This window comes from Palaemon carinicauda, chromosome 24 (genome assembly GCF_036898095.1).
Source record: "Palaemon carinicauda isolate YSFRI2023 chromosome 24, ASM3689809v2, whole genome shotgun sequence".
Lineage (NCBI taxonomy): Eukaryota > Metazoa > Arthropoda > Malacostraca > Decapoda > Palaemonidae > Palaemon > Palaemon carinicauda.
The window spans coordinates 7,831,190-7,847,668 of record NC_090748.1 but is presented as its reverse complement, the minus strand read 5'-3'; the positions used below and the strand labels follow the sequence as shown (position 1 = coordinate 7,847,668).

Below are 16,479 nucleotides of genomic sequence, written 5' to 3'. Positions count from 1 at the left end.
GTTTTCTAATGTAATTAAAAGAAAAAACTAAAATGACCTTGTTGTTGTTGTTGAAGATTGCCTGGCCCTTTTGGCCAGACACGGGCTCTTGCATTTATGCAGCCCGTAGGAAAAATTACCAACAGGAAACTTAAGGGACAGTGATTCAATCAGCCAAGTAATTGAATGTGACAATATACTTACACTAATGACATTGCGGAATCTGATTCCCAGGTTACAGAAATAACATTCTTAGTCAACCAATCTTCTTTTAAGTAGTCTAAAATGATTGATTTTGGACGGTATACATTGACAATTAAATGGAAAATCAGTTTAGGTTTATTTAAATTATTTATAGAATATTTTACAATATATTTCTGAGTATATATGGTCCTTTTCCTAATGTCATACAGTAATATTTTCACCATGACAGAATGTTTACCCAGAGGATACCTTTAAATTACTGAATTGGAACCATAACAAAATATTTACTATGAATAAAACACAATTTACTTTTCCTACTGATCTTATCAATTTACGTATGTATTTGTGTACTACACAAACCTACAATAAAAAAAATACTAAAAATAAATGTATATAGTATCAATTTGACTTATAAACACATTTCAACATAGATACCTCCATTTTCCTATTACCATTGTTTAGAACGTAGTAAACAATTCAAGTTCACGATTCTAAAGTAAAGAGATATCTATTGCTTTAAGCAACTGCGCAGGAATCTTCTTGCGCTTCTGCCAATGAAACCGTACTCATGTCCACAACATCGAAATCGTCTAGAGTAGTATCATCCCCAGATGTTATTAAGCTGAACTGGTCTGGTCTTACGCCGCATAGCTGGTGAACCGTCTCAACGGTCAAGGGCATGACTACGGAGAGATAGAAGTTTCGATATCATCAATTCATTCCCTTATGAACTCTTCCATTAGTACATAAAAGTAACGGGTGTAAAATGTTCTTTAAACCGATATTGTCAACTAATTCACTTATCAATTCTGTCATAAGTACATAAAAGTAAAGGAGGGACAATTTTCCAAGAGCTGCTGATGTACATTGTTGTTTATCTTGTGAATTTAAGGTACAATATAAATCGATTTTTTTTTTCAGATATTCATCAATAAAATAATAAAAAATAACATTTGTAAGTTTTAAATTCTGAAACAGTGACTCAAATGTTGATATAAGAATTGAGGATTTTAAGAGGACAAATTTCACGAAGAGTCGTAGACAGTAAACTAGTCACTGAATTACAGTGCACCTACAACAGAGGTCGTGGGACCTTACAGCTGTTGACTTTCTTAGACTATAAAGTTAAAGATAGATGCATGAAGTGTAAAGATCATTTAGTTAAAGACTTTGGTTATTAAGTGTCACCCGGGTGATGTGTTAAGAACTATAGATAGCTGGATTTCAAACAGGTGTGGCAAAACAAATACTTCTGCCATCAGCTTCTTAAGGGTTGTGGTAAACTATTGGAAATGTCCCTGCCTGGCGATCTCCATTGCTGGGGTTCGAGATATGCTCAAATTTATTAGTTTATTGTAGTGTCTGCAACCTCACCATCCATGTGAGCTAAGGATGGTGGTTTGGGGGAGCCTATAGGTCTACCTGCTTAGTCATCAGCTGCCATTGCCTGGCCCTCCCTGGTCCTAGCTTGGATGGAGAGGGGGTTGGGTGCTAATCCAGGGCATTGTCACTGTCTCTTGCTTTTCTCTTCATGAGTAGCCTCTAAACCTTTGTATCCAATGGGTACTGGTAGATATATAATGATGATAACAATATCTTTATGGTAACTCTCATTCGCTGATAATTTAACTAGTATCTGCTTACTTAAGGTATTAACTCAATCATAATAATAAGCATATACTTACTCATATCAAACCAATCAGTTTGGCCATTATTAGCACGGAAATCAGCTATTGCTTGGCGAAGGGCAGTCACAACAACGAAAGAGAGACACAGTGGAGGCTCACCAGTTGCTACGGAATAGAGAAATTCTTTTGAAAACTTAGAGAGGTGAAGAAAATTTAGCACATATAATAAGTATCCTAAATAAACATATGAAGAAAAAAATGACTCAAGTTGTCAATAAATAAGCAATACGTGATATGAAACGTTGAATACTCTGAACGAACAAGATAGAATGACAGTGGAGGTCCTGTAGAGAGTGAGGTTCCCCTGCTGTATGGGACCGGAAAAGCAGCCATCAAAGTAAAGTAAGTAAGTCCATTGCAATGAGAAAGTCATTTCATTAGTTAGAAAAAAGGTCGTGATACATTGATGATATTGATATTGAATGTTATGATATTGCTGAATAGGGAATAACAATGATAAATGCTAGAAAAATTCTTGATGAAATAAACTCAACATAGAAGAATATCAGATCATTTGTCTCTTACCTTTTGAGCTCAGTACCCCATTTGGATTAGATGCATTTGGCAAAAGAGTCACCCTCAGATCAACAGGAATGTCGAGTGCAGTAGGCGGTTTGTAATCCTGGTAAGAAATAAAATTTATTGCATTTATTAAAAGGGATTTACATCTTCCACTAATTTCCAATGTAAATATTATATAGATTTTACAAGCTATTACAAAACATGAACAATTAAGATCTCGGGTTACAACAGATGGCAAACTCTTTCAATCCGTTCTACCAAAAAAAAAAAAAAAAAAAAAAAATGTTTTCCTGTTTATGATCAACCAAGGGGACATGAAGAAATAGTTACGTATATGATACTTACTTGACACTTAATAAGTCTTACACAAAATAATTTTCGATATAAGACATCATACATTCAACGTCAATAATGTGTTTCGCCATTATATCATGCAATACACGCGCTATGATAAATAAAGATAATTGATATTGAAATCAAGTAATTCATTCAGAAATGAAATTATTTGATTTTATAATCATAAGATATGTAACTCTTTTCCAGTCAATACATTTCAAAAGTAAAGTTATGGCAAAGACTTACCCAAGTTCCATTTGACAGTTTTTGTCCAGTTTCTGCATCAAACTTGACAACCTCTGATGTATACAGACCTAAGCCCATTATAAAAGCTCCTTCAACTTGACCCATATCGACATATGGGTTCATGCTTCTTCCACTGTCTTCCACTATATCTGCACGGCGCATCTATTGACAGATAACTAATTATATGCTTATAAAGTAGTCATTATTTACACATAAATATGATTTTGCCTTTGTCATTTGACATAATCTAGAAACGTTTTACCAAAGTAAAATCCTTACCTAGTATTTTTACACACCTAAAAATAAAAAAAATAGTTGCAATTTCAAGGTGTCACTCGGCTTCAGAAGGATTTGTTTTTGAATGAAATAGAAAATTAGAAGAAATTAGAGGAAGCTACAAATGAAAGATGTTGGATCGTTAGATGCAAAAATGACTAAATGAAATAGCTGTTGATTATAAGGTAAAGAGCCACGTAACCAGAAAATTGAGGGAATCTATCTAAAAAATTAGAACGTGTAACTTTGAACTTGCTAAGGCCAACTGTAAGCTGTGCCTTGCGTCATAGTAAGATCCAAATAAAACGTAATTTATTGGTAACTAAAAGTGGGCACATACCAGGTACTGTCCAGTTAGTACATCGACTTCGACCTCCAAGCAACAGGCAGCCCAAATCTCATAAGGGTCTGGATGTTCTCTGCCAGCCGTCCTGTAAGCAATGATGATTTGATTTATCCTACTTTTGTTAAACTATCACTGAAATGTCAGACTGTTTTTGGTAACCATGTCTATTTATAGTCTTTATAAGCTAAGATGTTAAAGATTTCTAAGTACGTTTTTACAATAGTTTGTTATCAATTATGGTGCAGCTTCAGCCAATCTGTAATATAAACCGTGTATTGGTCGAATGTCCTTAAATCACTGCGTGTTAAACATATTTAAATGAGTTTATTACAATATAATGATATAATCTTATCAAGGTTTAAACTCAAGCATGTGCCATGTGGCCATTGCCTTAAATGCTGCTGCTTTTTACCTAAGATTACCTTAAAACTTTTTCCAATTTCCTTAAATTTTACTTAAGAATTACCTTGAAACCATGAAAATTACCTCAAACTAAGGTAATTACCTTAAAAGTTTAAACCATGTCTTACCAATATCTCTGGCACAGGTCTACATCCAAAGAATGACACTTCTTAACCAGCTCGAGCCATGTAGGTTCTCTCTCCTTGTTTTTCTTCATTTTTTCTTTCACTACATTCATTCTGGTAAGAAGAGCTTCACAGGCAACTTTAGCACCCTTAAAAGATATCACAGTTAATGAAAAGAATATGTTGAATATTCAGATGATAACTAATGGATAATTACTTTTACTTTATACTTGCATTATTTCAAAATAAAATACTATCTTTGTAAAAACGTGTAAATGTTTTAAAGCTTTAGTTAAATAACTAAAGATGTTGTTAGCATATATATTTATATATATCTATATATATGTATATATATATATATATATATATATATATACTGTATATATATATATTTATACATATACTGCATATATATATATATATATATATATATGTGTGTATATATATATATATATGTATATATACATATATATATATATATATATATATATATATATATATATATATACATATATATATAATATACATATATTTATGTATATATATATATATATATATATATATATATATATATATTCCTATATAAATACATATGCACACACACACACACACATATATATATATATATATATATATATATATATATATATATATATATATATATATATGTATGTATGTGTGTGCATCTGTAAGTTATCTTCATTTATAACCACGATATATGATCCTGTTTTACATCATGCAAAACTCCATCAAGTAAATAAAAAAAGCAGAAGACTTACGTGTGCACATAAATCCGAGCCAAAGGATCCTCCTGTGACAATGGAGTTTGCTCCGACCATAGTGTCAGACTTTTTGACAATTATTTTCTCCATTGGCACACCCAACTTGTATGCCACGACTTGAGCAACCTGTAAACAACATTTCTCTTTGGTATATCATAACAATTGATTACATCCATATGTAAGGAACTAATGATTCTGGAAAGTAATATAAATGAATGCAATTCAGTTTTTGAATTATAGATAAACTCACTGGGGTTCCTTTTTATAACTAAACGATATATATATATATATATATATATATATATATATATATATATATATATATATATACATATATATATATATATATATATATTTTTGAAACTACAACTGATGCTTAGATCTAACACTTCCTCTCCTCCATATTTATCACAAGCTTTTCTTTCCGTTTATCTTGATCTTTCTTTTTATAAGATTGACATATATCTTATTCTTAACTCTACTGCTTCGGCCACATTACTTTACATGATTCTATATGAATGTGCTCAAATATGCTTTGGTTGTGTTTATGCATCTATGGGTGATGTGAAAATTGTTAATTAAAAAACAATAGTGCAAATTTACTAATATTTTCATTTCTAATTTAATATTTTTCTAATTCTATTATTTTAAACCTTTGGGGGAAGAGGAGGAGAAGAATGAGAAGGTGGAAGAGGAGGAGGAGGAGGAGGAGGAGGAGGTAAAGGAGGAAGAGGAGGAGGAGGAGGAGGATGAGAAGAAGGAGGAGGAGGAGGAGAAGGATGAGGAGTAGGAGAAGGAGGAGGAGGAGGATCAATATGATTTAACATAGATGTATGGAAAAACACTAGATGAATAATAAAAGACCAATTATTGGATAATTTATAGACCACTGTATTCAAACAAAAAGTTAAATCAACCATACCTTTGTATTGATACCTTGACCCATTTCAATACCACCGTGAGATATAGCCACTGTTCCATCATGTTCATAGATTGCTACTTGAACTCCATATCTGAACATAGACGGATAGTTAAGACCATAGGTCAGTGGAATGACTGATATTCCTCTTTTCCTCCATTTGTTTTCCTGTGACAAAGAATGTATTTGATGGATTAATTACCAATGTAGTTGGGACACTGAAAAAGAGATTAGTTCACCAAACTTTCAACTGGGCTCCACAAGGCACTAGAAGAGTTGGAAGACCCAGGCCTACATGGCTGAGGACTATGAAACGTGAAGTGGGAGATGATGAATGGAGAAGCATTGATTTGAAAGTTCAAGATAGAGATGACTAGCGAAATCTAACCGAGGCCCTTTGCTTCAATAGGCGTGGGAGGAGATGATGATGATGATGAATTGAAGAATCCTATTTAGTATAGAAATTTTATTCATTGAAAAAGAAAGCTTCAAAATATGGTTATCATAAGATAGTAAAACACCTGACCACTTTTGTATGAAGCATTGTAAAAATATATTAGTTACTCAAAGGAATTTTTATATTCTTTAATACACATATAATTTCTTGTAGTGAGCATACCACTATAAAACTAAGAAAGACTGATAAAAAATCCCACCTACTTTATTAAAGATAGAAACTTCCTCCTTCCTTTCTTCATAATGAGCCTTCTCTTTCAAGAGCGGCAAAATGTTATCAACCAGAACATTCGCTTTATGTGGCGGGATCGTAAGTCGAGGAACTCCTGGGACGACCATGTTTATCATCCGCACCTCAAGCGGATCCTTCTTCAAGAAATGAGCTATGTGTTCAATGATGTATTCTATTGTTCCAAGAGCTTCTACTGTCCCTGTTGAGAAATGTACATACATACACATACATATATACCAAGGCACTTCCCCCAATTTTGGGCGGTACCCGACATCAAACAAAGGAAAAAAATGTAAATGTTAAAACTATTATTTTCTAGTCTTATTCTTGAAAAAATGTAAAAACTATTATTTTCTAGTTTTATTCTTGAAGAGAATGTAAAAACTATTATTTTCTAGACTTATTCTTGAAAAAAATTTAAAAACTATTATTTTCTAGTCTTATTCTTGAAAAAATGTAAAAACTATTATTTTCTAGTCTTATTCTTGAAATAAATACTTGCTTTGGTTAGAGCAGACATTCATCAACACAATCCTTGTGGTATTTATAAATATAAACTCAAAGGTGATAAGAACGAATTTGCCTACCTGGTGTTCTACACCATGTGTTTGCAGCCGTATCCGTTGTCACTATAATGGGTCTATACAACATATTTGGGATGTGATAACAGTTCTGCAGTGGCCCAGCTAGCGAACCAGTTGCTGAGTCATTCCTCGCATGGCCAGTGTCTCCGATGATATCTACTTTCAGTGCTTGGAACCGTCCATCGTCATCAAAGCCAACCTGGGTTTAAAGAGGAAAAAAATACTTCTCTGTATATTCTTTGGCACCATGACTAGTACGAGGTAATAATGTATAGTGATATGAGCCTTGTAAAGTCATCTAATAATATTTCTTTAGCTAATATGAATAATATAAGGGGGTGGGGGGAGGGAGGTTCTGAGGAATTTAAAATAATGGAGGCCTTTAGTAATATATCATAATTGAAAAAAAAATAGCTTTTTTTTTTCTTTTTTAGTTATTGAATATGGATCATTGACCTATTTGCATAGAAAGTGAATGGTATATATTCTTTTATTTCAACAAGGAAAATATCAATGTTGATAATTTTCCTTTCACTTATTCTGAATAAATTCTTGCTTCATGAGACACTTTGACCTGTAACACCTAATTCGCAATATTAGTTGATTCTACAAAACATCTCAATAAATGGTGATCTTCAATGTAGAGTACTGTTATGTACAGTAATGATATAATTTCTTATAATTTAAAGCCATAGTCTGGAAGTACATTCATTGTTTATTAAAATCAAATAATGATAGACATCAACATTTTCCAATCATTATAGTGACCCGAATTGTGTTTTCTCGCATTTACAGTAACCATTACATTTACCTTTCGTTTGAAACACCTTCAGTAATGACTTATCATAAAACCACCATCTCCTCCTACACCTATTGACGCAAAGGGTCTCGTTCATAATAACATAAATAAAGATATATAGATATTACTTACCTCATATTTTGAGAGATAGGACTCTCTCCAGCCAGTCAGGGTCATGGCAGAATTGAGATCCAGGACAACCCGCACAGGTTGCATAAGTTTTTGAGCAACTACCGCAGCTGCGGCCGCAGTCACATTTTGCCGACTGATTTTACCTCCATATCCCCCTCCAATGCGTCGTACTTCTACATTCACACTGTGAAATACAAAGAATAGCTTACGAAACCTTATAGATATCCCTTCATCAGCATGAGCAATGAATTTAACTCATTACGTTTATCCTTATGAGTTAATGAATATATATCACAAGCTCAGTCGGTAGAGTCTCCGCAGGCATAGTTTCCAGCCGAACAGGTGGGGGTTCGAATCTCCCCCCGGCCAGAAGCTGTTACCATAAAATGAATTCCAAGTGGATATACATTCCCAAGATAGAATTCGGTATTAAATGCCATTCGTGGGTGATATTTACTTATGAGTTAATATTACTAAAAAATGCAGGATTATATATGCTGTTTTATAATCTAAATACGTATAATTTCAGAGAGAGAATTTAAAATATTTTCAATGGAAATTCGAAAGCCTTTATAAAAAGTACCTTTAGTACTTGCCCATTTGCTTTTATATTTAACATTTATGCCGGTTTGATCATGCATATAATTTCAGAAACAGAATTTGATATATTTTCAATGGAAATTTGAAAGCCTTTATGAAAAGTATACTGCTTTTATATTTAACATTTTTGTTGTTTTATAATGATCATGCATATAATTTCCGAGAGAGAGAATTTGATATATTTTCAATGGAAATTTGACAGCCTTTATGAAAAGTATCTTGAGTAATTACCTATTTGCTTTTATATTTAACATTTATGCTGTTTTATGATCACCCGGCAAACAATCTCAGAGAGAGAATTTGAAACATTTTCAATGGAAATTTGACAGCCTTTATGAAAATTATCTTTGGTAGTTACCTGTTTGCTTTTATGTTTAATATTTATGCTATTTTATGATCATTATGCATATAATTTCAGAGAGAGAATTTGAAACATTTCCAATGGAAATTTGACAGCCTTTATGAAAATTATCTTTGGTAGTTACCTGTTTGCTTTTATGTTTAATATTTATACTGTTTTACAATCATTATGCATATAATTTCAGAAACATATTTTTGAATATTTTTAATGGAAATTTGAAAGCCATTATGAAAAGTATCTTGAGTAATTATCTGTTTGCTTTCAGATTTAACATTTATGCTGTTTTATGATCTTCAAGCATTTCAGAGAGAGAATTGAAATATTTTTCATGGAAATTTTACAGCCTTTATGAAAAGTATCTTGAGTAATTAGGCCTACCTATTTGCTTTTATATTTAACATTTATGCTATTTTATGATCATACTGTATATAGTTTCAGAAACAGAATTTGATACATTTTCAATGGAAATTTGAAAGCCTTTATAAAAAGTATCTTGAGTAATTACCTATTTGTTTTTATATTTAACATTTATGCTATTTTACGATCATACTGCATATAATTTCAGAGAGAGAATTTGAAACATTTCCAATGGAAATTTGAAAGCCTTTATGAAAAGTATCTTGAGTAATTACCTGTTTGCTGGTATATCCAAGACGTTGGCAACGACAGCTTGTGTCTCAGTAGGCCATTGCGTTGTACAGAACACGTCAAAACCATCTTCAATGGGAACGACTCTGCTTGCATAGGGCTCCAACGTTAGATGGAATTGAGTTCCTTGGTAAAGCTGACTTATCAGCTTGTGCTTGGAGTCCTTAAAGCCCTCTATGTTGATTGAAAAAGATGATAGAATATTAGTTAAATAAACATACTTTTAAATCGCAACTAAATTCTCGGGATAAAGTATAAAAAAAAAACCAATTTTGTCAAATTTTTTGATAGAATACTAGTTAAATAAACATAATTAAAATTAAATCTAAATTCTCAAGGGAAAAAACATGAAAAAAACTGATTTTGTCAGATTTGTTGCAAAATCTAATGATAAAATACTAGCTAATTAAACATATTTAAAATAAATATAAATTCTTAAAGGATAAAAAAAAGAAATATTTTGTCATATTTATTGTAAAATCTAAAAAAATAAAAAGTACTCACTATCGATGTCTCCAAAAAGCAAAGGCTCCCTCTTGCCAGTTTCATGGTTTACACATACTTCATGTCGACCTACTTTCAATGCTTCTTCAATTGTTAGAATAGGCTTTTTTATATCGTCATACTTAACTCTCACTAACTTTGCTGCTTTAATTGCTGTGTCGCGCGTATTTGCTACTACAAGTCCCACTGCTTGTCCTGCATATTTTATACGATCAGCAACAAAAACCTGACAACGAAAACAATCTACACTTAAAAATTTGCGTTAAAAAACGGTAAAAGTCTGGCAACATTTATTCCAGGATTTTTACCGTTTCAAAAACAGTTACTGTATATTGACGCAAAAGAATGATATTAAGGTCACCAACCCGTAAAACATAATAGCAAAGTAGGGTGAAATTACGGTCGCCTGTATTTTACTGAAATACGGTTGAGAACAGTGTATTTTTACGAAGAATTTCCGATCAAAATTACGGTTTTTGCTAACAGTGTATGCAGGCTACAAGCATCAAAACAGTCCAGCATTCATGAGATTTTTATATCATTTTGTATTTCGTGTTTTTCCTCAGGTTTTTGAACAGCAGACTCAGCTTTATTTAACTTTTAAGGAATACTTACAGGATCTTGATAATAGCCAGCATTCTTGACGAAACTATTTGTTCCAGGGATATCCTCAGCTGTTATGAATATCTTCACTCCTGGAACAGCCTATTTGAGGAACCAAAGAATTAAACACACCCTATTTCAGTAAGAAATCAAGAATTAGCATGATGGAATACTCTCATATTCTCAGCATTATAAATTACAGTAGTTAAAACAGTGTTTTTATTTAGGGGGCTGAATAATATAGGCCATTTTACATTCGTAACAGTAATTGCTGCTTGGCAATTTCAGCAATCTGGGGGACATTATCCTAAGAATTTATTTAGCTTATGCATTATCATTCAAATTTCTGTAGCCTATTTTTTTTTTTTTAAATAAGTCATGATCTAGGTCAAGAAGGTTTAGGAACAATAATATTTATTTGTTTAAAATTTCATAATTATTTCAAAAGTATTTATACGATTTTATTTGACCAAATTGCTAGCTTTAAGGAGGTATGATCCTTCCTGTGATTTAAACCAATGAGTACAAGAGAACGGAGGATATTTTTAATCAATTTATTGAGTCCTTTGCCCTGCAGTGGACTAATTATGGCTGATGAGGATGATACACAATAACAACAAAAGCAGTCGTTTTTAGTCCAGTGCATGAACAGCGGAGTACTCCAAGGGAATGTGTTGTCACCTATGTTGTTTGTCCTCCTCGTGGATTTTGTAATGCGTAGAACAGTCAGATATGGTGGAGAAGGTAACAAGGAAATTAGTTTAGGCTATCAGATGAATCATATAATTACATGTTAAAAGTCTTACCGAAGTTTCTGATAGATTAGGTGATTTTTGTGTTTTACTTTCATATATAGAATTGTGTGCAAATCTACAAGGCAAGAAATCTAACCTTTGTCGTAGACATGGGAGACTTATCATATTTTCTTATTTGCATTAAGAAGCTAAGATCAGAAACAGTTTTACAAAATAAGGTCATCTTACTCTAAAGAACAAGATGAAAGTAAATGAAAGTTAACAAAACTAAAACTAGTAGAAACATAGAGCCCATAGGTATAGAGGCCTGACTTAGATGTGTGTGGTATGTAATACGAATGATCATTAACACGTCAAATCAAAAAATAAATAAAATTAACTTTTATTATTATTATCAATTATTATTATTATTATTATTATTATTATTATTATTATTATTATTATTATTATTATTATTATTACTAGCTAAGGTACAACCCTAGTTGGAAAAGCAGGATATTATTAGCCAAAGGGCTCCAACAGACAAAAATAGCCCAGTGAGGAAAGGATATAAGGAAATGAATAAACTACAAGAGAAGTAATAAACAATATAAAATGTTTTAAGAACAGTAATAACATTGAAATAGATCTTTCATATATAAACTATAAAAAACTTAAAATAACAAGAAATAAGACTAAAAAAATTTCAATAATAAGAGAAATATAAGCCTCTAATATTTTTCACCTCTCTCTCAGAGTACAGCAATAAAAATACTTACCAAAGCATCAGCTGAATCAATTGATTTGATTTTGGCATTCGCGACTGTTGTCTGAACAAACGCTCCATGTAGTTCATTTGGCAGGTAAGGAATGTCGTCCATGTACAAAGCTTCTCCTAGAGAACATAATTGTAAAAGAAATCTAATTTTAATGAGAAGCAATGAATCAACTCTCAAATATACATGATTAATTATTTACCCATAAAGCATGTATATATATATATATATATATATATATATATATATATATATATATATATATATATATGTATATATATATATGTGTGTATATATATATATATATATATATATATATATATATATATATATATATATATATATATTTATATATTTATATATGTCTGTGTGTGTATATACTATATATGTTGCATGCATATGTTAGGCACCATTCTTCAATCTGATACATTGAGAATGTAACCACCTAAGCTGGGTCACCCATCAATATATATTGAATATATATTGTAAGGTTGATGTAAGTAAACAATTTCTATTCCAAAGTAAATGAGCTTTTGGAATAAATATAATGAACTCTATTACATATAATTATTTTAGCTAATTATGTCAATGATTTTTAGACAAAGATTTTAGAGTCAATAAAGTCTGCATTATTCCCATTCATGATTTTTGGATTCTTGGTCAATGACTGTATAACATTAATGATATATGATTTTGGATTATAAGTATAATTGCTAGATTTGAGAGCTGTAAATTGCAAAATGTGTAATTCAATAGGAATATAATGTTTGAAATTAAACTACCAAATTGTAAACATTAACCTGAATGACTGTATAACATTAATAATTTATGATCTTGTAATATAGGTATAACGGCTAAATTTGAGAGATTTAAATTACAAAATGGGTAATTCAATAGGTATATAATGTGCAAAATTAAACTACCAAATTGTAAACATTAACCTGAATGACTGTATAACATTAATAATTTATGATTTTGTAATATAGGTATAACTGCTAAATTTGAGAGATGTAATTTACAAAATATGTAATTCAATAGGAATATAATGTGCGCAATTAAACTACCAAATTGTAAACATTGACCTCTCATAAGACTCCTAATAAATCAGGAGAATTTATCTTGCCTGAAATTTGAGTTGCAGATTCAATTTTTGGGATGCCTTGCCCAACAGGCCAAGTATCTTCGTTCATGTCAAAGTCTTGTTGCCCCGTAGACAAAGGTCGCTCAATGACTTTGCCTGCACTCATGATGTCTTTACTGACTTTCGCCCCAAGAAAATGAACAATTGCCTAAAAGAAATCAGATTATTATTATTATTATTATTATTATTATTATTATTATTACTTGCTAAGCTACAACCCTAATTGGAAAAGCAGGATGCTATAAGCTCAGGGGCTCCAACAGGGAAAATAGCCCAGTGAGGAAAGGAAAAAAGGAAAAATAAACTATTTTAAGAAAATTAACAACATTATAACAAATATCTTCTATATAAACTATTTAAACTTTGACAAAAGAGGAAGAGAAATTATAGAGAATAGTGTGCCCGAGTGTACCCTCAAGCAACAGAACTCTACCGCAAGACAGTGGAAGACCATGGTACAGAGGCTATGGCTATGATTGATTGTGATTAAGTTATTTTGTATCTAACTTCATATTTATTAACATATGAAATAAACAAGCTGAAATGGTTGTTAGTATAAAGAGAGTATCAATGGATATTTAACTTTCAATGAGTGCCTATTTGAAAATACGAAGTCTAAAAATTGTCATTGCTGACATAGACAATTATATGAAAGATAATTTCTTGTAAATAATATAATCTTTATCATAGAATCAAATATTATTTAATGATAAAATACTCAACTTGTAGAGTTCCTTCAATACAATAGTGGATACCTTAATCTTAGACCTGAGCCCCTTCTGTACGGTCCATCAAATTGTTCCAGGTCTCCTAGTGGACCGATTTTTTTGAAGGAAGAACCACAATTTTTACTTTATGTAGGTCCAAATGTGGTTATAGTGAGATCCCTTACAACTAAAGTGGAACGGAGAGTCTCTGATATATCTTTCCTTCAAGAAACCTATTTCAAAAGTTTGAGATATTCTATTATACTTTACATGTAAAGCTGTGCTTAGCAGCTCATTATGGCTGACCAGCTCATCAGCATCTGAAATAGAAGTAACACCCGTTTTGGTAAGCACAGATGTACTAGAAATTAGGGTGTTAGAAACTTCACACCTGGATTTTCTCACCTGCATCTACAGTGGAGACCTTTTGGTTACCAACATTCTTTAACTGATAAGCTGTAAGAGGTCTTATTCCAATAGAAAATACCAGTCAGCATAGACGGCGTGGATGGCCTCCATTAGGGACAGAATCTCACGCCAGTTATCCCAAACACCTAGCCTTCCTTCCTGGTCCACCTCTTGGTGGATAGGAAAATTAGGCCTTCAACAATTCAATCACTTAAATCTTTTCTTATGAAACTTTTTAAGTGGACTTGTGATATTAATTAGATTCGGATATTTTTCATTTGATACAGTGCTTCATTTCTTGGCTGAATTAGATAATGTAACTATTACCTTATGGTATGGACCGGCAGGGGTCACTTGCCTTAGTTAGATAGGCACTGCGCATCACAAGGAACTGTCTATCTGTTGATGTATCTAGCCAGTGAATCCTTTTATGAATTTAGTCAGTCAATGGAAAGAAAAGATGAGAGACGACTAGTGAAATCTAACCGAGGCCCTTTGCGTCAATAGGCGTAGGAGGAGATGATGATGATGACTATTACTTTAAAAGAACTCCTGAAAAAAAAAAAAGAAAAAAAAGAAAAAAACATTATTTTTGATAGGCTTAGCCTCGGGAACAAGAGTCGGCAATTTGGCTGAGTTCTGCAGTCAACGGGAAGCTTTTCACTCTCACTCTCAGATATCTCCTTATTTTGACTCTGGTCTTTTCCTTCCGGCCTAGAATGAAAAGCCCTTCCATCAATAGGATTCTTTCTATGTTTCATCTTTACAGACCCCTTGTGATAACCTCTGTTCGGTGTCTACCTAGAAATTCTATTTGCAGAGATCTAGGTCGTAAGGTAATACGTTCCAAAAAACCCAAAGCAATAAGTGCATTTCTACAGAAGCTATCCATTGTATTATGACCTTTCTCATCAAGAACTATCATCTCCAAGCCCTAAAAGCACGGGATGTGAAAAAAAAACTATATGTTCCTGAACTGTCTCTCCAGATATACAGTTACAGGATATCCAGAGCTCTGAGCATAGGGTGTTTATATGATAGTGACATTTGGAGGGGAATGTTTGGCAGAGGGTAGGGATCCTCACCCAGGTCCCTCGGTTGATACACCAAGATGAACATCTGGTCTCCTTGTCAAAAACTCCCTCTCTGGAGGTGAGTGTAAACCTATTAGTTCATCCCACTTACGTGGAGTAAGAATGGGTTATTCCTTTTCTTAGTGCAATGCTGGTAAGTTGTACTTTTATGTTTCACAGATTTACAGTTTTATCTCAGGAACTAGACTTTGGGGACCACAAAGTTCTTAACATAAAATGGGAACTTTGACATAGGAAAACCTGTTTTTAGGAGGCTATTTATTCCTGTTATGCTGAATTCCCTGTTCTAGCATAAAAGAAGAGTCCTTAGGAAACGACACAATATCTTATAATAGGATTTTCCTATGTCAGAACACCTTTTATATTGCATGTCACTTTAAATACCAGGCTGTGAAGGCAAAAAACTATCTATAACAGTTTTATTATATTTTCTTTCTTATGACTGGTGAAATTTGTGCTGAAAGTTGAAATCTAATAGATTCAGATTTTATGAACATTTTCTTAAATTAAGTATTAGTAACAAGTTCAAAGAGTAAGTAACTAGAAACAGAAAAATACAGAAGATAGTAATTTAAGACTCTGTGTCAAAACTTATCATAAAACTGTTAAGTTCTTCAGAAGTAAAATGATACTAACCTTGTACAATAGACATCTTGCAAGTGATATTCTGTATTCTGGTGATGCATCCAAAGGTTTGTTATCAGGCTTCACTTCATTCCCAAGTATAACTGCTGATTCCACTACAGTTGCTACATCTATAAGCCTTCTGTTTAACAGGTAATTTTCAGTCTTTTTAGCGTGCATCTGTATACAGGAAATTTGTCATGGAATAGTTCCTCACATTATCAGTTTGAATTATTTCAAGGTTAAACAAA

At 32.3% G+C, this 16,479-nt stretch overlaps 1 protein-coding gene across 1 annotated transcript in view; it reads right to left on the bottom strand.

Moving 5' to 3' along the window:
- The window catches only part of LOC137618063 (uncharacterized), a 46,980-nt gene that overhangs the window by 196 nt on the left and 30,305 nt on the right, over positions 1-16,479 (bottom strand). The window contains exons 11-27 of the mRNA XM_068348033.1: positions 16,241-16,408; positions 13,378-13,543; positions 12,258-12,373; positions 10,757-10,846; positions 10,142-10,367; positions 9,622-9,811; positions 8,029-8,212; positions 7,101-7,296; positions 6,486-6,712; positions 5,829-5,993; positions 4,904-5,032; positions 4,128-4,273; positions 3,592-3,682; positions 2,976-3,137; positions 2,397-2,493; positions 1,869-1,976; positions 1-866 (exon numbers count right to left, since the gene is read on the bottom strand). The exon at positions 1-866 is cut by the window's left edge and continues 196 nt beyond it. Of these exons, the coding sequence (XP_068204134.1) occupies positions 700-866; positions 1,869-1,976; positions 2,397-2,493; positions 2,976-3,137; positions 3,592-3,682; positions 4,128-4,273; positions 4,904-5,032; positions 5,829-5,993; positions 6,486-6,712; positions 7,101-7,296; positions 8,029-8,212; positions 9,622-9,811; positions 10,142-10,367; positions 10,757-10,846; positions 12,258-12,373; positions 13,378-13,543; positions 16,241-16,408 (2,628 nt within the window). The 3' untranslated portion in view covers positions 1-699. The remainder of the gene's footprint in view (positions 867-1,868; positions 1,977-2,396; positions 2,494-2,975; positions 3,138-3,591; positions 3,683-4,127; positions 4,274-4,903; positions 5,033-5,828; positions 5,994-6,485; positions 6,713-7,100; positions 7,297-8,028; positions 8,213-9,621; positions 9,812-10,141; positions 10,368-10,756; positions 10,847-12,257; positions 12,374-13,377; positions 13,544-16,240; positions 16,409-16,479) is intronic.